Raw genomic sequence first — 23,946 nt, 5'->3', positions numbered from 1 at the left:
AAATGTTTTAAGCTCAGGTATGTTAAGGACTTGTGTAATTGACATGAAGAACAAAATTAAGGAGAAAAATAAGGCTGCGGGAAACACTTGCACAAATTATTCTTAAGCAGAATGAAATAAGCTGAAACTAAAAAAAATAAAATTGCTAAGAAAAATCAAATGTAGAGCAGCATATTCCAAACCATGGTCTGTGGATAAGGGGATTCCATGGCCAATCATGCCACTAGCTCTACGATGCCAGGAAACCTTTGCAATGTTGTTCATTGCTTTGTCCTTAGTACCTAATACAGTGCCTGGCACATATTAGGCTGTAATATTTGTTGAATAAATGAGCTTGCAAAATGCTATACATTATATGTCCCCTTTTTGAAGGTCACACTAAATAAAAATATACTTGAGACGGAGAAGCCCTGTAAATGCCAAAAAAAAAAGTTTAAACGTTTCAAATATAATTTTTCCCAAGTTTATTTGACAGAAACTCATTAACATCTTCCAGACTAGAGTTCAAGAGACACAGTTTGGAAAATGCTGTTCTAAGAAAAAGAAAAGAGGAAGTAAAGGCTGCCCTATTACGCGAACTGTTAGTGCGGTGTTAATAAAGATCAAAGATGGGACAAAGCAAGAGAGTGGCATGGACATATATACACTAACAGACGTAAGGTAGATAGCTAGTGGGAAGCAGCCGCATGGCACAGGGATATGGGCTCGGTGCTTTGTGACCGCCTGGAGGGGTGGGATAGGGAGGGTGGGAGGGAGGGAGACACAAGAGGGAAGAGGTATGGGGACATATGTATATGTATAACTGATTCACTTTGTTATAAAGCAGAAACTAACACAACACTGTAAAGCAACTATACTCCAATAAAGATGTTAAAAAAAAAAAGATCAAAGAGAAATCACACTTGAATTCATTTCCTCTTGCTTGATTTCTCTTGCAATGAGAATGATTTTGGTGATCAGATAGATTAAAACAAAACAAACAAAACTAGTTCAAGCTCAAGCTCAATATGTAAAAAGAGCTGTTGACCGCTTACTGCTTGCCAAGTATGGTGCTAAGCATACTGCATAAATCCTGGGCTCTTCCTCGAGGAGCTTATCATCTGGAACAAGGGTCTCCAATGTCTGTGTCTGGAAAGGCCAGGCAGGTAACACATATTAAGTCAGATGTAAAAACTAAGAATGCAAGCTTTAATCAGTTTGTTGCCATAGGAGACTGGAGGCCTGCTGTTTCCAGATCTCTTAATTCTTAATATAAGCCAGAAAATCTGGATTTTTAAAAGATATAATTACCTTTTCTAATGTTTTAATCAATTTTTAATTTTTCAATCAATTTAATTTTTAGAAAACTAAGGGGTCCAAATATAACATACATGGAAGCTGTATGCAACTCAGAAGCCACTAGTTTGTAACCTCTGGTTTAGAATTTATAAATGAGCGCCTACCCAATGATTTCAAGGTCTCTATAAGATATACTGTATCTCAAATTAGATCTTTGGATGAGATCACCAAATCATCATTAGTTATTCTTAAGACCTTATGAATGTACCAAATATATACCAAAATTAGTCTAAAAGCAGAAGAATATAGATTCTATAACATATAGGTGGCTTAATCTGATGTTAATTTCAGCAAGATTCTAAAATGGAATATTAAAATAAAATTAAATTCTAGAAAAGTGGGCCAATATATGTGTGTATATGATACTGGTACTATTTTATTTTAATATGTCTATATTTTGATATTTTACATTTTAAAATTAAATATACATTTAAAAATATAAATTAAAATATTTTATATATAAATAAATACATATAAAGAAAAATATATCATCACCACAGGTAAAGTAAAATTTTAAACATCGTATATCTGAAGTTTGGCAAAGAATTTGACAAGCTCTCTTATGATATCCTCAAGAATGTGGTAGAAATAAGAGCTAGGTGATAAAGGAGAAAGCAAAAGCTATGGATGAATGACTTCCCAACAGCCAAATCTGATGCATTCTTTTCAGTCCTCATTCAACTTGAACGCTGCATCAAGCAGAGTCCAGTCCTTGTAGTGAATTCTCTTCTCCCTTGATTTGCAAAATACCTCCTGGTACTCTTCCTTGCTTTCTCAGTTTCCTGACTGACTCATCATTTTCTGCTGATACCTTGAATTAATGACTCTTATCTTAACCAGAACTGGGCATTAGAATCACTTAGGCATATATGTCAAACCCATATGCCTACTGAGTCAAAATATGTGTGGTTGAGACTAAGGAGTGCATATGTATATAATTTTAAACCTCAAGGTGATACAGATAAGCGACCTAATTAAGAACCACTGCCCTGACATTAAAGCAACTCCCAGGAATCTGTGCTTAATCTTTTCTCTCTCTAGTTTCTCCCTGGGAGATTTTTCCCCCCACCAAGCTTTTAACTATCACCTCTGATGATTTCTAAATTTTTATCTCTATATACAGTGTTATTCTTTAACTCAAGACCAGTATTTTCAAATGCTCACTAGGAATATCTACCTGGATATACAATAGGTATCTCAAATAGAGCTGCCCCCAAATTAAACTCATATCCCAAACCTCCACCCTATCAAGACAATAGTTCTTCTTACATTTTTTTTTTATTAAGTAAGGACATCACTATCTGACCAGTCACCTCACTCCAAAGCTATCAAGGCACTAGAGGAACCCCTGCCTCTGCACTTCTCAATCGGAGGAAATCCTTGCTCGCTCCTGGTTATACTTTCATAAGACACTGTATTTGATATAATGTGACATACCGTCCCCTGACCACAGTTGTGATCCATTCATATGTTAACAGCACATGTCCATTAACTTAACACATATTTGTTAAGTATCAATTGTGTTTCAAGCCTACAGCTTGTGTGGACCAGTTTGATAATATAAATTGAGCAGAACAGATTCTCCTGAACTGAAAAGCAGAATTAGCTGTGGGTTCTAGAGCTGGAAGGTTACACTGAATCAGGCCTGGGGTGGCCAGGGTAACTAAGGGCAGGCTGAAGATTTATGGGCAAGAAACGGTGAGGCAGTAGATAAAGCCAGTCAGTAGAAAGAAAACAGGAAGCAGAAATACAGAGAAAAGTGGAGGTGCCACTAGAGGGAGAAAACCAGGCCTTTTCAGCCCTCGAGAGTCACCTTAGTGCAGTTTTTCTTTGGTTCCTTAGATTTCTATAAGGTTCTTCAATGGATCTTTCAAACACACCCTTTACTTGAGTTACCGTGAATGGATCTTTGTTCTTAGCAATGAAGAAAGCCCTAAGATAGTGATCCTAAATGCATCTATGCCCCTGACCACCCATCCACACCATACCATGCTGGCCCCTATTTCTGGTTTAGGGTTTATAGGATTCTACCTATAAAGCAGTTTGTCAGCCTTTCTCTTTCCTTCCACTACCACTATCCTTGTTCTATTGCGAGTCCTCTTTATCTCCGAACTGGACTATGGCAGCAGTACCTTAACTGCTGTGACTCCCATGTCTTTACCATGGACATAGCTAGTAGAGTGATATTTCTAAGATAACTGACGCTTTCACTCCAGTGATTAAAACTCAGTGATGGTTCTACACCATGTTTTATATGGTAAAGTCCAAACACTTTATCATGGTACACATGGCCCTTTATACTCTTGGGTCCACCTATACTTTCCCTCTCACCTCTGCCACTTTGCATGAGGTACCAAAGCTCTGAACTAAGCTTCGCTAGATACCTCAGAAGGCAAACTGAAACCCACGTGAGCTATGCACTCGTTGACAAAGAGGTGGCTTTGTCCAGGCAACATCCTTGGTGTCACCCTCCTTGCTTCGCCTGGCAAACTTCTGTTCAGCCTTCAAGTCTCTTCTGACCCCCAACATACTTTTGAACTCTAAATTGAAACAGCGAAGACTGGGATGTATAAATGCCATACCAATAGAAGAATATGAGTACGGCACAGAATGAGCATCTTTCTTTTACAAAGGAAATTCCACAGGCCTCGTAAATGGACCAATAGTTAATTGGCAAAACTTTACTTAGAATATGTTAGCCATTGTATTAGGAAGAATTATTAGAAAATTATAAAAGTCTAACTAAAAAGACTAACAGTGTGTTTTTATGATTGTCTGATCGCATACACCAAAAGTGTGCGTAATATTTTCACAAAATCAGTAAAAGTATTCCAAGTTATCACCATTATGTCAATGTTGTAAGTCTTAAACTTCTTCAGACTTAGACGTCTATGAGAACAGAATTCTAGGATTCTGTTATTTAAAAAGCCATCTTTTTCAAGGAAACAGTGGACAAAAAGAGAGCACAGTTCTCACTGTAGAGCCAAAGTAATAAAGGGCTTTTTTGTAGACAAATTCTAGAAATTCTTAATTACACACAGGCTTATTATCTGTATCCCTAGTGTTATAAAGTACCAGAACTTCATTAGAAAAATTAAGCTGGAAAAATGAAGGCAGTACTTTGTAAATTTCCACTGGAAATTAGCTGGGAGAGACAGAGGAATACTGGATCAAAAGAGGGTAATCACGCTTAACTGTGCCCTAGAGCACCCGCATGTATAATACGATTTGCACAGCAACTACCTCTCCTATTACTGCTTGTTTGGAGTATTCTGTGTTAATGGGGTTAGCTAATTTAGTATTTTAACTTAAAAAGGCTCTGCTGATTAATAAATGTTGCACACTGTGCTAGTAATTAAAATAAATGGAAGAGTTACAAATAAAAGTTGAATTGTTAAGAAAACATTATCTGAAAATGTATGATAATCCCTACTTATCATAATACAATAACGGTTCAGAAAATATGCAAATTGTAAAGGTCTAAAGTGTTGCAAAATCACACAAGTCCAAAAAGTTTTGAGATGTGTTAAATTTCCTTATCACTGTTCTTAGTGATAAATAATACAACCAGATCTCATCTACTTATAGCACGGTTTTTAAATGTCCTTTTAAAAAACAGTTTAGTTCAACTACTGTTCACCTACTCTTAATAATGAAGGTGACAAAATATGCCACCCCAAAATAGGCCACTTTGGCCAAGGTTTATTTTGAGCTAAAGGCACTTATAAACAACAGGTAGAAGAAAAGCGATCTTAGTTCCCCTTTTTTTCCCCTAAAATCAGGAGATAACACTCCCATGTGAAAGATGCCTTTCCTATACCAGGAAGAAAGAAACATTCCTATCACCAGAGATGGGAAGTCACAGCATAGAGAATTCTGTACCAACAGACCTTGTTAAATAATTTTTATCTTCCTTTGGACTCCGCATATATTTTTGTTATTTTCCACAATTGTTTCTCTTTGCTCAACCCAATATATAAGCACTTAGGGTTTGTCACTTGTTTCGGTTTTCATTTCTTTATGAGGACTATTGTGTGTTGCAAAACTTATATTAAATAAATCTGTATGCTTTTAATCTGTCTTATGCCAATTTAATTCTCAGTCCCAGCTGAAGTCCCTAAGTGGGGAGAAGTAAAGTTTTGCCTCTTCTACAAAAACTATTAGAAAATTAATACCTTTTATTTTTCAAAAAGATGTAGGGATGGCTATTGCGCTGTCTGTACTCAGGTTCTTATGAAAGGCTGTACAAGTTTCAAATATAATATTCTTACAATATGATTAAATTATGAACTTAATTTCATAGGAAAGTTCAAGCCCCGGTTGTATTTTTTTTAATACTCTAAATGTCCACACCCTAAACCTGCAGAAGAATTTTGAATCCTTAGGGATCTAAGGATATCCCTCAACTTTAGCTCATGTTCATAATTAATCTAAACACCAAAGTCTGATCTAGCAAGCCAGCTCCTTGATTTGAAGGACACTTGTATTAGTTTTCTATTTCTACTGTAACAAGTCATCACAGACTTAGTGGCTTCAGGAATATGAATTTATTACCTTAGAGTTCTGAAGGTCAGAAGTCTGAAATGGGTCTCACTAGGCTAAGATCAAGGCACTGGGAGGGCTGCATCCCTTCTGGAGGCTCTAGGGGAGAATCCATTTCTTTACCTTTACCTTTTCCAGCTTCTAGAGGCTGCCAGCATTTCTTGGTTGTGGCCTTTCCTCCATCTTCAAAACTAGCAAAGATGAGTTTTCCTTCTCACATTGCATCACTCTGACCTTTTATGTAGTCAAATCTCTTTCTGCATCCCTCTTCCACTTTTAAGGACCCTTGTGATTCCATTGGGCCCGTCCGGAATCCAGGATAATCTCCCCATCTTTAAATCCTTAATCACATCTGCAAAGTTCTCTTTATCATACAAGGTGACATATGCACAGTTTCCTGGGATCAGGATGTGTCTTCTCTGCGGGGCTATTATTCTGCCTACCAGTGCAGAGATTAGCACCGACTTCCACTGCAATGTCTTAAACCACTCCATTTTGGATACAGTTACAGCCTGCATAATTACAGTCTCCTGTATTAAGCCAGGATGTTTACAATTAATAGACGGTATTAACATATAGGACCTTAGCCCCTCTCATAAGACTTTGGTGAAGCCAATATCAGCCTATATCACCGGATTTATGATCACTCCACTCCACCTCTGCCATCTTAGTGGGTAAATTAAACATTTGCTCTGATAGCTCTGGTGCCATGGCCTTCTGTTTCTTCCATCTCTTAATGATAATGACTTCTTTCCCCACTTCATCTAGGCAACTTGCATGGTCCCATTTTACATCTGAAAATAATTCTTAATATGCTCTCTGAAAAACCCTAAAACAAATATGTGCTGCTCTTTCCATTTTTTTAAATGTAAAGAAACAATCCTTTGTTATTTTTTTAAGTGGATTTGAGCAGAATGAGTAAACCGAGGGAGGTAGTAAACTCCTTAATGGAAGCAGAAGAGGGCATGGACATAAAGAGAAATGTTAACAGCCCAGGAGCTCTAGACACAGAGTTTCTTAGGGAACCTGGCAGCCTATTAGCTGGAGAAATAAGCCTGGATCAGATCCTGAAGGGCCTTGAGTCTTACAATAAAGAATTAAGATTTATCCTGCAGTTGATAAAAAGTCATGAAAAAGCATTTGGGCTGAATAACTGCTTGCTGAAATTTCTCTAGTGTGGTCATGGTAAATGCACTGAATGGGCAGACTGGATGGGATTTACAGCAATTAAAAGAAGAAATTATAAGTCCTAAACTAAATCAATAGTAGTAAGGGAAGGGGGTGGCTGAATTTGAGAGATACATGAAAGGTAGAATAGACAGGATTTGGGGACCAATAGAATTCCGGAGAAGGATAACAGGGTAATTCACAAGTCCCTACTTGGGCAGACAGTTGGTGCTGCAATTCACACTCAAGACAAGAAGAAGCAGTCCAAAGTAGGGTCTACTGAGTTTGGGGCATCTGGCGGAGAGGCAAACAAAGATGGCAGCTGAAAATATAAATCGGGAACGTAGGAGAAAGATCTTAGAGACTTAGAGTGGAAATCATTGTCACAGAGTTGAAGTCTCTCAAACAGAAGCAAACACTCAGAGAGATTACGTATAGAAAGGAGAAGGAAGTAAAGAAAAAGTTGAATATTGAATCTTGCCCTCACCTTAGTTCTATCCCGTTACCTCTCACCAAAAGTACTGCAATATTCTCCTAATGCGTCTCCTTCCCTCCAGCATATTTCTTCTCAAATACAATCAACAAATTCATATTCTGCTTGTAACATCCTCTTACTCAGAAGCCTTAAATAGTTCTCCATTATCTACAGATGAACCCTCAAATCCTTGGCCTACCACTTCTCTTTCTACTGCCTCTCACATAAAAATGAATTTCTGGGCTTCCCTGGTGGCGCAGTGGTTGAGAGTCCGCCTGCCGATGCAGGGGACACGGGTTCGTGCCCTGGTCCGGGAAGATCCCACATGCCATGGAGCAGCTGGGCCCATGAGCCATGGGGCTGAGCCTGCGTGTCTGGAGCCTGTGCTCTGCAACGGGAGAGGCCATAACAGTGAGAGGCCCGCGAACCCCCCTCCCTCAAAAAAATGAGTTTCTGTCAAAATGGTCTTCTCATTGTTCTACCATCATTTTTCCCCATACCATCAACCTATTTTTTTATCTACTTTCTCTTCTTTTCTCTGTCAAAATCTTAAACGTCTCTTTCCACAGAACTCAATTCAGTTCCTTTTCTGTGAAGAACACCTTCCTAGGTCATCAGAGAACAGAGCAAACTCTATATTAAAAAAAAAAATTTTTTTTTCATGGCAGTTACTGTCTTTAACACACGCTTGACTATTTTCAGGTGCTAATCTGCAAATGATACTTATTCTGAATTTCATTAGGTTTTCTGGTTCAGTTTAAAGCTAGAAGCACAGAAGTTTCATGAGGCCAGAGACTCGTCTACTTTATTCAGTGCCATATTCTGAGAGCGTAGAACTCTTCCTGACACGCAAACATTTGTTGAATCAATAAATACTCCTTTATATTTCTTATAATATCTAGCCGAGAGCTCCTCACATAAAGGTTACTGGACAATTATTTACTAATTGCTTATTTAATTTCTTGGCTTCGTAAAGATAGACATGTGAATAATGAAAATAATTTTCTTTGAGAAGGCATGAGAAAATTGATTTTCTTTGGGAATTAGAACAGTTTTTAAACGATTTCCAAAAAACCCTCCATACTCTATATGTAAAATGTTACTGTCCCACTTCCTATACTTGTTTTAAAGAATACATTAAAGAATGTGACCTTATTTGGAAATACAGTCGTTGTGGGTATTATAAGATGCAGTCATATTGGAGTAGGCTGGGCCCTTAATCTGGTCTGACTGGTGTCCTTATAAAAAGGGGAAATTTGGACAGACACATACATAGGAAGAGTATCTCTGTGAAGATGAAGGCAGAGATAGGGGTGATGCTTCTACAAGCCAAGGACCACCAAAGATTCAGCCATCATCAAAAGCTACGGGAGAGACGGAACAGAAGGAATCACCCCTGCTGAGGCCTTGATCCAGGACTTTAGCCTCCAGAACCATAAGACAGTAATTTCTGTTGTTTAAGCCATCTAGTTTATAGTATTTTGTTACGGCAGCCCTAGCAAACTAACACATTCAGAAAAATCTGTCTTTCAGAACCTTAATAAGAAATCTTCTACGAGTGGCCTATGAGAGCTCTGCCCGTGGTCCTCCTTAACTTCTGGTTCCCAGGGCTAGTAGATAAAATCCAGCCCATCTGTGGAATCTGTGGTTTCCTACCCACAGTTTGATGTCTTAGATGCAGAATTATTATGCTTGTAGCAGATACTAAACATGATGATAATTATCTTCTATTAAAACTCTGCTATGTTCTTGGTACTTTATACTCATTATCTCATTCAATCCTCATTACAACCTTTAAGATAACATTTCTCTCCCCATTTTACAGACAGGGAAACAGAGGCTCAGGCTGGCTAAGTTACTTACCCAAGATTATACTGCTGTTGTGTAATGCAGTCTAGATTTGAGCTCGCACAGATCTAGTTCCAAAGCCCAACCTTCTACTATCACCACAGTGCAATTTTCATAAAGGTATGGAAACAAAATAGCTAAATGTGTCATATCCTCAGATATAAGGCCACCCTTTGAATCCTTAAGGTTAGAAATAAAAAGCTCTACCTTCCTGGCTTTAGATAGAGGGTTGCTAGTTAAGGCCCTTGGATGGCAAAGGCACTGCCCTCAATTCCTTACAGATGAAATTGGTAACGTGGCCAATAACGATCCTTCTCATTAATAAACCATGCATCTCTGTGATAAAAGTAGACTTTTGGCCTAATTTCTACCACAAAATTATTATCTGAAAGATATAAAACCTAAATTTCTAACATTTCTTTTGCCTCACAAGATACATTTATGTTATCCAGTATATGGAAACCAAAATGGATTCAGAAGCAGCTACAAAATAATAGTTTCAGTTCTCTGAAGAAGTGGATTATCCATAGGCTGGCTGTTAAAACCCATTGCTTAGCCTCTTCACTAAAAACATGATAGCTTCAAATCTATAAGTAATTTCTTTAGCATTCCCAACTTGGTTTGCTCCTGATTGGTTGGTTATCCTAAAAGCGCTTTTCAGTCTGAAAGTTTCAAGGTGAAGGGTCATCAGCAACACTGTAGAGGTTGAAGATATTTACAAGTATTCCACAGAAAGTAAAAGTTGAGCGCCTTTCTTTGGGGCTAACGTTGATATTTGCTCTTTCTAGGTTTACCAAGGAAAATACTAAGAAAGGATACTTCAGTATCTTTTATACACAGTGATTTCTGTAGCAATATCAATGTGGTCAACTATTTGAGAAGTTAATTTTGTTATTTCATAAACCTTGGCATCACTGAAAATAGAAAAATAATTCTGAATAATATAACTCTTTTGATATTCATCACTAAATTGCACATTTTGCTTGGCTAAGTCGAGCAGCACTAATCTTCTATAATCTCTTTACTAAAAGAAATCTACCTCCCCAAAATAATTGGAAAAAAATGTTTCTTATTTTCTTATTCATTATGTGTTGGGTAACTCATTCAATTATTGAAAGAATATGCTGAACACTCTATAGCCAATATCTCACTTCAAGTAATTGCTATAAAATGAAAAACTTTATGAAAATTACTTGAGATACTTGCCAATTTTATCTTTCATATGAGTTTGTTCAAAAATCTTTATTTTTCAAGAGTCTCTTCAGAAACGTATGATTAAAATAAAGCATATTATATATCCCTTCTGACTGATAAAACTATCCAAAATCCACCATGCTGGATAAGAGGTAATTCTAGTTTCTTTATATAACAAAACATACTTTGTAATGTATTTTGGAATTATTATTATATAACATATGTAATATGATGATTAGTGCATAGTATATATTATATAAATAAGTAACTGTGGTTTATATGTTGTAGTTGACATATAATTATTTATAATACATAACACATTAAAATTATAATAATTTAGATTAGAATAATATAATTGCCTTTTTATTATTTAGTATATATAATAGTAAATAATTATTATGATATATTACAAAGATAATTACAAGATATCTTATAGAATAATAATAATTTTTAAAAGCTTTTCTAGATTTTAAATTGTCTGTTTATAAATTACATATAACTATTGATGACAAATGCCTGAAGAGAGAGGAAGTACCTTGGAGAAAGATGTATGAATTGAGACCCAAATCAGTGATGCTAATATAATAATTTAAAATTGCATATGCTCTTAGATTGCCCTTTATCTTTCTCAATCATCTTCCTCAGTGGTGAAGAAACTAAACTCTTTCATTGTACCTGATTTATTAAAACTACAATGCCATATCAATGTATCCAAATAAAATTTAGTTCACTTTAAGAAAAATGTTTTTGTTCTGTTGGATCTTATTATAGAAGCATCAGAAATATGAATACTTTCACTGGATAATTAGGGAAATTATCTTCAGAGATGCATGGATAGTGGTCACTTATCCCCGTGAAATGCCATTCATTCTTTCCTTTTTTCCTTTGAGTAATATGTATGTGTGTGTGTATGTGTGTGTGTGTGTATGTGTATAAAATCAATATCATCGTCAATATCGACCTTATCTAAAACACTTGCATATTGAAAAAATGGTTGCTTCTGAATAGGTCAGGGGTGGTTCTTCCTTTTCTCACAAATAAAAGATTCTCTACAATACTAGGAAACAGAAAATATTAAAAATACTTCAGGCACCAAACATGGTACAGCTACTTCTTTTAAGCTAAGAACTCACATATTGTCATTCACATTTCGCGTCCATTCCTGTCTCTGGAGCTGTGCTCTGGCCTCATTTAGCCCATCCATCGGTTCGGCCACTCGCAGAGTCGGTTCCAGAGGCTTGTAGCGCTGTTCCCACACTTCAGCAACATCGCGGAAGGGTCCCTGACAAGAAAGGATGAGGTAGATAGCTTGTGATTTATGACCAAGGCTACTGAATATCTACAAAGAATAACAAGTAGTATTTACTAGGTTGTTTTTAAAGAACAACTTATTCTTCTCTGAATTAGAAAACACATGAAGTAAGAGCACCACATCTTCAAGAAACGTTCACACAAGTGCAAGTGATTATACTAAAAATGTTTTAAATTAGGCAGAATTTTCCCCACTTACATCAAAAGAGTTTTCATGCTAGAACTAGTTAACTTGTAGTTATAAGAGTTGCTTTGTTTTCTAATTTTAAAAAGCACGTTTCTTATAATTTAAAAAGAATTCGCTCCCATTTTGAGTAAGCAAAAATATTAGAAAAGACCCTGGGCACAGTTTTCAAATAGATAGAAATCAGACGGCAAGTTTTTTTTTTCATTAAAATAAAGCTTTTAGGTGAATGCCAAATCTTACATTTAACTGGTGGCCTCCTCCAAAATATAGAAGGGCCATATTTTAAATTATTTTAAGTGTTTTTATTTAAATTCTAAATTCTATTGCTTAATAACTCTGATACAATAGCGACCATTTAATGACACAAACATATAGCAAAGTTCGTAAGTTGCAATGGTGTGAAGCGGTTTACAACATATTCCACCTTTAAATTAGTAGTTACTTATATTAGTTACTAGAACCCACTGGTTATCTAGTTAGTATCGTATGAAACACAATACAAATCGGAGGTGGCTTGAGATTTTGCTGTGCCATCGATTACATTTTGTTTTTGCCACCTTTGTTGTGCAGGAGAGAAGTGATATAAAATAGACAAAGATTTCTAATCATATCCCTTGTCCTTAAAGATCTCTTCTTTAAATAGGTTATCACTAACAAGACGCAGCTGGAGTTACTGCAAGCACTGAGTGAAGACTGGGGGGCTAATAAAAAGAAATGATTCACGCCTCATTTATGTTCACTTATGTTTTACATTAATAGAAACCAATAATAGGAACCAGTTACCATAAAAGTCATGGACCGTAAATAACACAAATGGCAAATAAGTATCATCTAGTACTTTTCACAGCTGGATAGGAGGATTGCTATATTTGAAAGTAGTTAATGGATTTTTATTGGAACTTTACTTTTTAAAGATACAGTAACATGATTCCAAGTTCAGGATTAAGAAATCAAAAGAGGATATTTTCTATAGATTTTTAATCTTTCACTTTGACAAATTCTGTGGTTTGAAAAATAATATTTGGTTGTGTTATTAGGGGCAAATTACTTCTCTAGACCTCTTCTCCTCGTATGTAAGATGGAATAATAACTATCTCACAAAATTGCCCTTAAGATACATAAGACAATATAAGTAACACTCTTAGCATTGTACTTAGAACCTAGTAAATATGCAAAAATTGTACTCCTAGCTTTATTATTATCTTACTGCTCTTACTTTTAGTTTCTAGAGGAGTTTGAAAAAGATTTTGAACAGTAGTAGCATCAAGTATATAAACAAAAGACCAAGGCTATGACTTTGAAGGGGCCTGCATTCACAAGGAATAAAGTCTTCTTGGTGGCCAATCTCTGCCGTCTGACCTTTGTTGATGTATCAATATAACACGCACCCATTTGAGGCTTACTCCACTACTTGTTCTGGAACTTGCTATTTCCAACAAGATTAGGAAATGAAAGAGGAAGCCCTACTTAAGCAGCAAAATTTAGAATAAAATAGACCCACTCTTCTTTTTTCATTAACTATAATCTTCATGACCACAATCCTCCTTAAGAATGTCCATTTTTCTATGTCTATGTCTATTTTCTATGTTTCAGTGCCTGATCCATACATTTATATCTTAGACAATTAATGTCTTGCCTTTGAGCTTAATGGACCACCTTCCTAGTCAGCAAACTTGGCTTCTACTGTCAAGGTTCTCTTATGCCAAAGCTTCTGTTGACTTCTATTTCTGTGGATAGACTCTTAGATCTCAAGTGATCACTTATACCAATCATACCTGGAATGAGGTAGCATCCCAAATTTCACTCTGCTCATTGTACTCATTTCCAAATACTAATTCCTAGAATGTGTAGACCATTGAGGATTCAACCTGAACCTATGAGACTTCGTGGGCTCTTAGCTACAGTTCTCCAATATTTGACTTTCTTTGCCTTCAATCAAGTCCAATTATGAGTCAAATATACTTATATTCTTCTATATTTTTAATAACCCACATTAGAGTCATCTTGTATTTATAAACTTTTCTCAAAGCTTAAATAATAGTGAAAAAACTTTTAAACTTGCTATTATTGTCTCACACATTTAAGAAATTCACCTCACAAGTGCAGACAGACTGTTAGAGTATAAATAGTATCATTTGGACTGTAGTATATATAATCTCAAATGTCCCCAGTGATGTGGGTACCTTTTTATTACAGATAAGTACAGGAAATGGGGTTCAGTCAAAGAAAACCACATTAAGAATCCCATTCTGTGAAAACAGGAAAGGAAAGAAAAAAAAAAAGCAGGGAAGGAAGGGAGAAAGGAAGAAGTCAAAGATGATAAGAGAGAAGGTGGGAAGAGAAGATGGGAAAGAAGGAAAAATAAGAGAAAGAAGGAAAAGAAGGATGAGAGGATATAATGGGGGTGGGGGAGGACGACCAGGGGTAAGGAGGAAGGAGATGGGGAAAGAAGGAAAGGGAAAGGAAACAATTAGCAGGGATAATTATTTTGTGGTATGTTAGATAAATGTACCTTACGAGTATGCATGTGGGTATGTGTACCTGTGTATGTATGTACACACATATAAAATCTTCCATACAGATGTGTATTCCCCATACATATGAATGTATACCTTTATATAAATGTATATGTATTTTCCATGTGTCTTTATATTTACACCATTGTGGGTATAATAAGAAATATAGGGCTTCCCTGGTGGCACAGTGGTTGAGAGTCCGCCTGCCGATGCAGGGGACATGGGTTTGCGCCCCGGTCTGGGAAGATCCCACGTGCCACGGAGCGCCTGGGCCCGTGAGCCATGGCTGCTGGGCCTGTGCGTCCGGAGCCTGTGCTCCGCAAGGGGAGAGGCCACAACAGTGAGAGGCCCGCGTACCAAAAAAAATATATATATATTTGGTCTTTGTCCCTGGTTCCTGGCACAGAGCTCCTAAAACCTTTGCAATTTCCCGATGATAGGAGTATCTTTTGTTACTCAAAACAAGAATACACCTGAGTTTAAGCTAATAAGGTGACTTAGGCTGGAGTCCCTAGATAGCCTCTGGGTGAGACTGGTCACCAGAAAGACCAAGTGATTAGAAGCTTGGCACTTCCTCCTCCAGGGAGGGGCGCGCTATAGAGACTGAGGGAGGAGAGACAGAGACAGGAAAACAACCAACCATGTGAGTGACCCTACTAGAGGATCTCCCTACCCTCCTCTCCTTCCTCCACAGCTAAGCTTTTTATATGAAATCATGGTCCCGGCTGACACCTTGACTGCAACTTCATGAGAGATCTTGAGTCAGAGGCACTCACCTAAGCTGTACCCACAACGCTGACCCACCGAAACTGTGAGAAAAGAAACGTGTGTTGGTTTAAGCCATCAGGCTTTATACATAAATGTAATATAATTTATTATACAGCAATAGATACACAGAGGCAAGCCTGTGTAAGAAGCTAAGAGGCAGCAGTTCTGGGGGTGACAGAAGTGTTGCTCTCTGGAACTTCTAGGACAGTGACAATCATCACAACACATCCCACTCCACCCTTTAGCCCTAGGAAGTCATTTGCCAATCATGCTATATTCTAATCCATAGTGAAGATTTTGTCTTTGCTTGAGTTTTGCATTGTTTTGGGCCCTCTTTAATTCTCCAGCTTATACTTTTTAAATGACTCCCATGCAAATTATGTTTACAAATGTATAGAATCATATGAACCATCAGATGAGAGGCTAAATTAAATAAATTTGATAATACATAGGATTTTTCTAGCAACAACAGGTTATAACAAGCACAGTTATTACAGTATTGTTACATAAAGAGGCTACATCCTAGCCAAACATCCTACGTGTTAATTTCACACCCAGAACAATAAAATTCAATGCCAAGGAAATATTTATTTCTTTGATATATATTTTAAATGTACTTCATTTTTATTATTTAAAATTAGATTCTTGGGAATTCCCTGGCAGTCCAGTGGTTAGGACTCGGCGCTGTCACTGCCATGGACCAGATTCAATCCCTGGTCAGGGAACTAAGATCCCACAAGCTGCACAGCACAGCCAAAAAAAAAAAAAAAAAAAATTAGATTCTGTAAAAAAATAATTTTCTTTTCGTTCCACAAAGACAAAACAATAACTTTTTTTTAAAAAAACAGAATACGATCACTGACACAATTCTTATGTATGTATACATATAGCTGATTCACTTCATTGTACAGCAGAAGCTAACACAACATTGTAAAGCAACTATACTCCAATAAAAAAGGAAAAAGTGAATAATAAAAGTACGAAGACAGAAAAGTTAAACTGAAAAAAAAAAAAAGACTAATGAGTACCTGACATCGTTTCCTATCAATGGGTGGCAGAGTTCCGGACCGAGAAAAGGACCGGGCACTTGTGCAAGCCAGCCAGCTGCTAAGGCTGACGGAGTGCTTCGGCTTCACTTTAGGTCTTCGGTGTGTTAAAGGCTTTGCCTGCTGTAACCGCAACTCCCATGGATCAGGATCTTTTCTGAAAGGTGAGTTGTATATACCTGGAACCTAAAGAAGAACAACATCATTTTGATTATTTTTTTTTTTTTGCGGTACGCGGGCCTGGGCCTCTCACTGTCGGGACCTCTCCCGTTGTGGAGCACAGGCTCCGGATGCGCAGGCTAAGCGGCCATGGCTCACGGGCCCAGCCGCTCCGCGGCAGGTGGGATCTTCCCGGACCGGGGCACGAACCCGTGTCCCCTGCATCGTTAGGCGGACTCTCAACCACTGCGCCACCAGGGAAGCCCATCATTTTGATTTTTATCCTTCATTTTCACATAGAATAAAGGGAAGATAAAGTTGCACCATACAAATTTTCATATGTTTAAGGACTATGTTAAACTACAACTCTAGTTCTTAACTAGAGGAGGACTTTAGTCTAAGGATATTACAAAATATACTTTGTCTCCAGACCAACAATTTCAGAATGATTCATGGTTGAAGACTAAACATGTTAAAAACAACTAATAGAAACCATAGTTTCTATCTGCTACACATGGCATATTTGATATAATTGTATTTGAGAAAAAAATAACAGGGCCTTAAGGCATTCATTTTGTATTCTAACCATTAACTATGTATATGTATACTTAACCAGCTCTGTAAGTTATACGTTCACTCACACAAACTCAAATATATAATGCTTGAACCAGTTTCAGGTACAAAGTATGAATTTAATAAATATTTGATTATTTGAAAGATTATTCATTATACAGCCTAATTAATGGCCACCATTTTAAGTTCTTTAAAATAATAAACTGGTATATGTATATATATATATTATATACAAACATACATGTGTGTATATATAGGTATGTGTATACATATGTATACAATCATTCAAAATAACACCCTGTATTTAATGAGTTGCATTCACATGGTTAGGAGCATTATTTCTATATCATCACATTACCCTTGCTGTCTATCACTGACCTTGTCACACATTGCGTCAAAATAGTCCAGACTTATTTAACACAGTGACTGCTATGCAATGGAGGTTCAATAGATGTATGCAGGATAAATGTTAAATTCAGGTTTAGCACATTCCACTCTCTGAAAATTCAGTGATCTTTGAATATACAAACTGCTTAGAACTATATTTTTATTCCTTTCCTATATACAAATGCATATTCATAAAGAAAAGCTATATTTTAAACGATAGGATGACTTGTTTAGTTGCTCTGTAGACATTCTAGACTAATGTAAAGAATGTATCCATTAAACCTCTCTGTTTTTTCCTAAAAATGTGCTTTTCTCTCATGCCACCATCATACCCATAAATATTTCTGGTTGTTATATTTACCTCTTGGAATAAGCAAGTCCAAAGTATTATGACTACCTATGGTAGTTGTCTTTGAAAAACTATCCTAGGAAATTTTATATTTCTAGCCTAACTCCTCAGTAAGTATAAACCTCTATCTAATACCAACTCAGGCTAGATTCCGTGTCCTATCCCCAATGCTTCCTTAATAGCCTGGGGACAACTCTATCACACTACTTATTACATTGTTTCAAAATTATCTTTGTGTGTGTCCATCTTCCCTAAGCAAGCCGCTGGAGCACAGGGACTCTATTTTAGGTATTTTTGCATCTCCAGGGCTTAGCAAAGTTCTTAACATACAGTAGACACTCAAAAAATGAATGCTAAATGCTTATGTAGAAAAACAATGCACTGTTCAGAAAGGCCCATAAAGTCTCTATTTTACTCTTACTTTCTCAAGCCACATAAATATTTTAGTAAAATGTTTGAGTTTATTTCAAAATCTGATTGACTTCCTTCAAAATTATAGATTATATCCTTTTCATCTTTCTTAACACTTCAGGTTTAAGTTGCTTTTGAATACATTGCGATCTAGAACTAAATTATCACAGACGCACTGAGTCATCTCCAATTCAAGTTTTTCCTACGCTAAGGAAAAGGTTAATGTAAATATATTTACCTATTTAAATTTTTTCTTGGATTGGCTCTTCTTTGAGACTTTTTTCCCTATACAATTTACATAAGATAAAAGTATTGGAAACATTATAGGCATTGTATAAGCCATTTTTAATGTCATGTTAACGTTCTCTTACTATAATACTAAATACAGAACAAGGTGGACACGTAAACAGATATTTTTAATGATGTTAATGTAAGAAAATTAATACACATATGTATTCAAAATAGCTTTTGGTGAACAGTAATTTTTAAGTGGATGGTAATTTTTAAGATGATTTTTAGGGTGATTTTCTAAGATGAGACTATATCAATTGTAATGAGAGAAAAACAATAAATTTTATACTAAAAAGACTATTCTGACATAAAATAGAACTAAATCTACATAGTCTATGAAAGAGATATAAGAGAATACCATTCTGTTTAGTGATGACCTAATTAACTGAAGTCTGTTAGTTTATCATTTCCATAATCTTACAGATTAAAATGGTAAAATGCATACAATATAACTAGATTATAATTTACCATTTAAAAATATCTATCTACCTGAATAACTGCTACCAGCTATTAACTTTACCCCCATTAGAAATCTTCCTTGATCTCCTTCACATTTGCATGCACATGTATACATAGGCTAGATGGGAAATGCAAATAGATCAGTAGACATGATAGCTTTCTTAAATTATATTTTGCAACCTATATGGAGATCTCCTCATGTGTATTCTCTTTGCAATTTAAATCATATATAGATAGAAAATATATTTTAATTGAATGGAAAATGTATCATTTAAAATCTTCAAGGTGTCAGTATTTTAGAAATTAATTTAATACATTTGGCTAACTTTTGTCAATGAAAACGGTCCAGCCCCCCTCAATCCCTACAGCAAGCAGAGACCCTATCTACTTACATTAATATAGTATCCATTTAATTATTATTTCTTTGAGTTAACAAAACAACCCGAACTATTATCTCAATTGCTATATTTCATTAATTTGTAAGCCACTTTGTGAATAATGGTTTGCTATGGATTTTTTAAAAAGTATTACTATGAGTCACAGAAGACAAAGTTAATCCTCGGGGACTATGACATATTTTTCCGTTTTCACATTTTTCACAACTTAGGAGGGCTAATGCCAAGCTAGCTTTGGGGACTTCATTTTCAGCAATAATTTTCTAGAGTGACCAACACTATGGGGAAATCTGTGCTAACTGTTAAAAAAAAAAAAAAAAAAGAAGCCTACAACTGAGTTATTTGCAGTACTGTCATGCTAACATTCAACTCAATAAGACCCAAGAAATCTCAGGAGAGGACTCTGCTAATAGCTTCTTACTGACCTCCCTGTATCAGGCCCGGCTGCTGACTGGTGGCCCAGTGGTGAATACAGCAAATGAGGTGTGAAAGCACTGATTTTTTTTAAAGGCTATGATTCTGACTCGTCAAAATGAAAGGAAAAAAAAAAAAGGCAATGAGTTATATAATAGATATATATTTTTCTTGAATTTCCCCCCTTCAGACCTTCCATCATGGGAACTTAAGCATGACCTAGAATATTAATTATGCCAGGTTGAACAGCGAGCAAATGTACCATTTGTTACCCGGTCACCCTTAGCATTACATTAATATTTTGAACCATTCCATATTTCTAACAATCTATCATATCAGTTGGCTCTTTTCTTCTCAGTTTTTATTCTTCTACTGAAGAATTCTAAGGGCAAGTACTTTAAAAAATGCAGTTGACTTGAAAACAAATGGATATACTTGTTATATTTGGAGCATCTACTGCTGTATTTCATGAAGAATGTTTTTATCGTCATTTTCCACTCATACATTGACCTTTATTTTGTAATTGCCTGCGGGAAGCCAAAGTCTAATTTTTTCTCTTCTCTTTGTTATTGAGGTTTACTTTTAAAATGAGTTTCTGTAAAATAAAAAGAATTTGACCAGGTACGCCTATAATTCCCATAGCATGATTACTAGTGCTTCAATTTCAGATTTTATCAGATTAGAAACAGTAATTTCTCATGATTTCAAAGTAACTGCTTATTCTAGGAATGAAGAACTCTACAGGGTACGTGGGAGAATTCAAGTTTTACTTTTGCAAATGACAATTACACAGCAAAAAGTATTTTCTTCAAATACACATTACTATATATTAAATAGGTGAACAACGAGGAACTACTGTATAGCACAGGGAACTATACTCAATTTTTTTTTAAATTTTTTTATTGAAGTATAGTTGATTTACAATGTTGTGTTAGTTTCAGGTGTACAGCAAAGTGATTCAGTTATATATATATTCTTTTTCAGATTATTTTCCCTTATAAGTTATTATAAAATAATGAGTATCTTTCCCTTCAATATCTTAAAATAACCTATAATGGAAAATAATATGTATAACTGAATCACTTTGTTGTACACTTGAAACTAACACAACATTGTAAATTTTACTATACTTCAATTAAAAAAAAGATTTTAAAGAAGTATTTTCTTGCCCCATGAACCAGATTTTGTGAATATCATGAGAGATGAACAATTCTAAATGGCGGGCTGTCTAAAATATGTTTGAGTTCTAAGTTTTAGTAAAAAATGCTTTTAAAATATAAGACACTAGGCAAGCACAGAAGAGTAGTAAAGGTCTCTAATAACTAGAAAAGTGGAAGTGGGCCAGGGAACTGCGAATGAAATATTTGCCGGGGTGGGGACTGCTGAATCAACACTGACCAATGCTCTTCATCATAATTATCGGGACATACTAGTGCCAGGGGATTTATAAAAATCCCACTCCGCAAATAATTGCCCTGCCGTTAGGAGACAGAGTGTTAACACACTGTCACAGGCCAGTGTTTAGTAAGATAGTCTACATTCAATTACTCTTGCTGAGAACTAAAAGGAAACATGGTCATTTCTCAGATACAGACAACAGTCATGTTAACCCTCAGATACAGCATCCCAGAAGGAATAATAATTTCATGGAAACATTAGGGATTCACAAAGGATATATTTGGTATGGTTCTTATCTATCTAAGGCAAGAGTTTTGTTTTTTTTTTAAACTACAAATGATTTTTCTCGTCTTTCACTCCATTAAGAAATAATACGTTTAAATGTCTTCAGTCAAATTATAGAGGGGGTACGTTAAATGCAGAGCCCCCAGATATAGCCAGCTTTATTAGGTTAACAAATGATTTTTATAAATCATTCGGATATCCTAATCATTATTATATGTTAAAATATTCTCATGAAATGTTGATTAAAATGAAGAAATTTAAATAAGATACCATTCTCCATATACTAATTTAATTCAATAAATATTGAGCATCTTCTAACTTAGAAACACTTTGCTGGATCTAAGGTGGGTACAGAGATAAATAAAAAGTGATCACTCCCATCAAGCCGTTCTCGGAGGGGGCATGGGGAGAATGATTTTATGACTGACAATAACACAACCAGCCTGTAGTAAGTGTCCTTTAATAACTGTTTAAAAGAAGTATACACCAAAAGTTATGGTAAAGGTATATACCCTTTAGAAAACCGTGTGGAAAAAGTATTTGAATTTGTTCTAAAGATGGGTAGAATTTTGGCAATAATTGCCTTGCTCCGGACGCGCAGGCTCAGCGGCCGCGGCTCACAGGACCAGCAGCTCCGCGGCATGTGGGATCCTCCCGGACCGGGGCACGAACCCGTGTCCCCTGCGTCGGCAGGCGGTCTCTCAACCACTGCGCCACCAGGGAAGCCCAAATTTTGGCAATAATAAAAGGAAGAAAGGTAGTCCAGGCTAAGGGAAGGGTAAAATCAAAGACATATTTGTGGGAAAACATAGGCCACTGTTCAGTGAACATCACTTTGGCCAGTTTAAGCATGAAGCTATAGTCAGAAATGAGCTTGTGAAGATAAATTGAGGCCAAATTCTAGAAGGTTGCAAGATTGCACTTAATTCTACATATGATGTGGATCTGTTGATTTTCACATTCTCCTTTAGAAGGTAAAAGTCTGAAGCAGGCCCTACTGGTGCACGAAGCATATAGAAACAGACCCAGTGGAAACCTAGGCAAAAAACACAGTTGAAAGAGACAGAGCAAGCATCAGAACTAGACTCTGATATGGCAGGGGTATTGGAATTATCAGACCAGGCATTCAAAATAACAATGATTAATAAGATAAGGCATCTAACAGATAAAGTAGACAGCATGCAAGAATGGATGGGCAATGACAGCAGAGACATGGAAATTCTAAGTAGAAATCAAAAAGAAATGTCAGAGATCAAAAACATTGTAACAGAAATGAAGAATGTCTTTGATGGATTTATTTGGAGACCAGACATGGCTGAGGAAAGTATCTATCAACAGAAATGTCCAAAATGGAAAAGCAAAGCAAAGCAAAAGAAGTCTGACAAAAATGTAACAGAATGTCCTAGAATGGTGGGACAACTATAGAAGGTCTACCATACACATAATGGGAAAACCAGAAGAAGCAGCAAGAAAGAAAGGAATAGGAGAATTATTTGAAGTAACAATGACTGAGGATTTCCACCAAATTAATGTCAGGCACCAAATCACAGATCCAAGAAGCTCAGAGAACACCAAGCAGGATAAATGCCAAAAAACAAAACAAAGCAAAACAAAATGAAAAAAACCCCTACACCTAGGCATATCATATTCAAACTTCAAGAAATCAAAGATAAAAAATCTTGTAAGAAGCAGAGGGGATAAACACCTCACTTACAAAGAAGGAAAGATAAGAATTACATCCAACTGTTCCTCAGAAACCATACAAGCAAGATGAGAGTAGGGTGTAATATTTCACCCAGAGTGAACCCTCATATAAACTATGGACTTTGGGTGGTAATGATGTGGGAGGGGTGTAGACAGTACAGTCGTCCGTTGGCAACCTCAGGGGATTGGTTCCAAGATTCCCCCCACCAAACCCGCAGATACCAGCATCCGAGGATGCTCAAATCCCTTATAGAAAATGGTAGTATTTGCATATAATCTTCACACACATCCCAATACTTTAGATCATCTCTAGATTACCTATAATACCTAACGCAATATAAATGCTGTGCAAACAGTTGCCTATGCACAGCAAATTCAAGTTTTGCTTTTTCGAACTTTCTGGGTTTTTTTTCTTTGAATATTTGAATCCGTGGTTGGTTGAATCCACGGATGCAGAATCTGAGGATATGCAGGACTGACTTTATACGGCAACTTCCCGCTCAAGTTTGCTGTGAACCTAACATTACTCAGAAAACAGCCTATCTTAAAAAAGTTAAACACGTGTTTAACATATAACACAACAATCCCATTCCTGGGAATTGATACAAGAGAGATGAAAATATATGTCCACACAAAGACTTGCATGCAAATGTTTATAGTGGCATTATTCACAGATGCCAAAAATTCGATGTAATCCAAATGTTTATCAACAGGTTAATAAATTAACAG

General features: G+C 36.3%; 1 protein-coding gene across 1 annotated transcript in view; it reads right to left on the bottom strand.

Moving 5' to 3' along the window:
* SPATA17 (spermatogenesis associated 17) overlaps positions 1 to 23,946 on the bottom strand; it is a 193,482-nt gene that overhangs the window by 67,467 nt on the left and 102,069 nt on the right. Inside the window, exons 7-8 of the mRNA XM_060142040.1 lie at positions 16,375 to 16,578; positions 11,698 to 11,846 (exon numbers count right to left, since the gene is read on the bottom strand). Coding sequence (XP_059998023.1) covers positions 11,698 to 11,846; positions 16,375 to 16,578 — 353 coding nt within the window. The remainder of the gene's footprint in view (positions 1 to 11,697; positions 11,847 to 16,374; positions 16,579 to 23,946) is intronic.

Source organism: Lagenorhynchus albirostris, chromosome 2 (assembly GCF_949774975.1).
Source record: "Lagenorhynchus albirostris chromosome 2, mLagAlb1.1, whole genome shotgun sequence".
NCBI lineage: Eukaryota > Metazoa > Chordata > Mammalia > Artiodactyla > Delphinidae > Lagenorhynchus > Lagenorhynchus albirostris.
The sequence above is the reverse complement of the archived record's forward strand: the minus strand, read 5'-3'. Positions and strand labels throughout refer to the sequence as shown.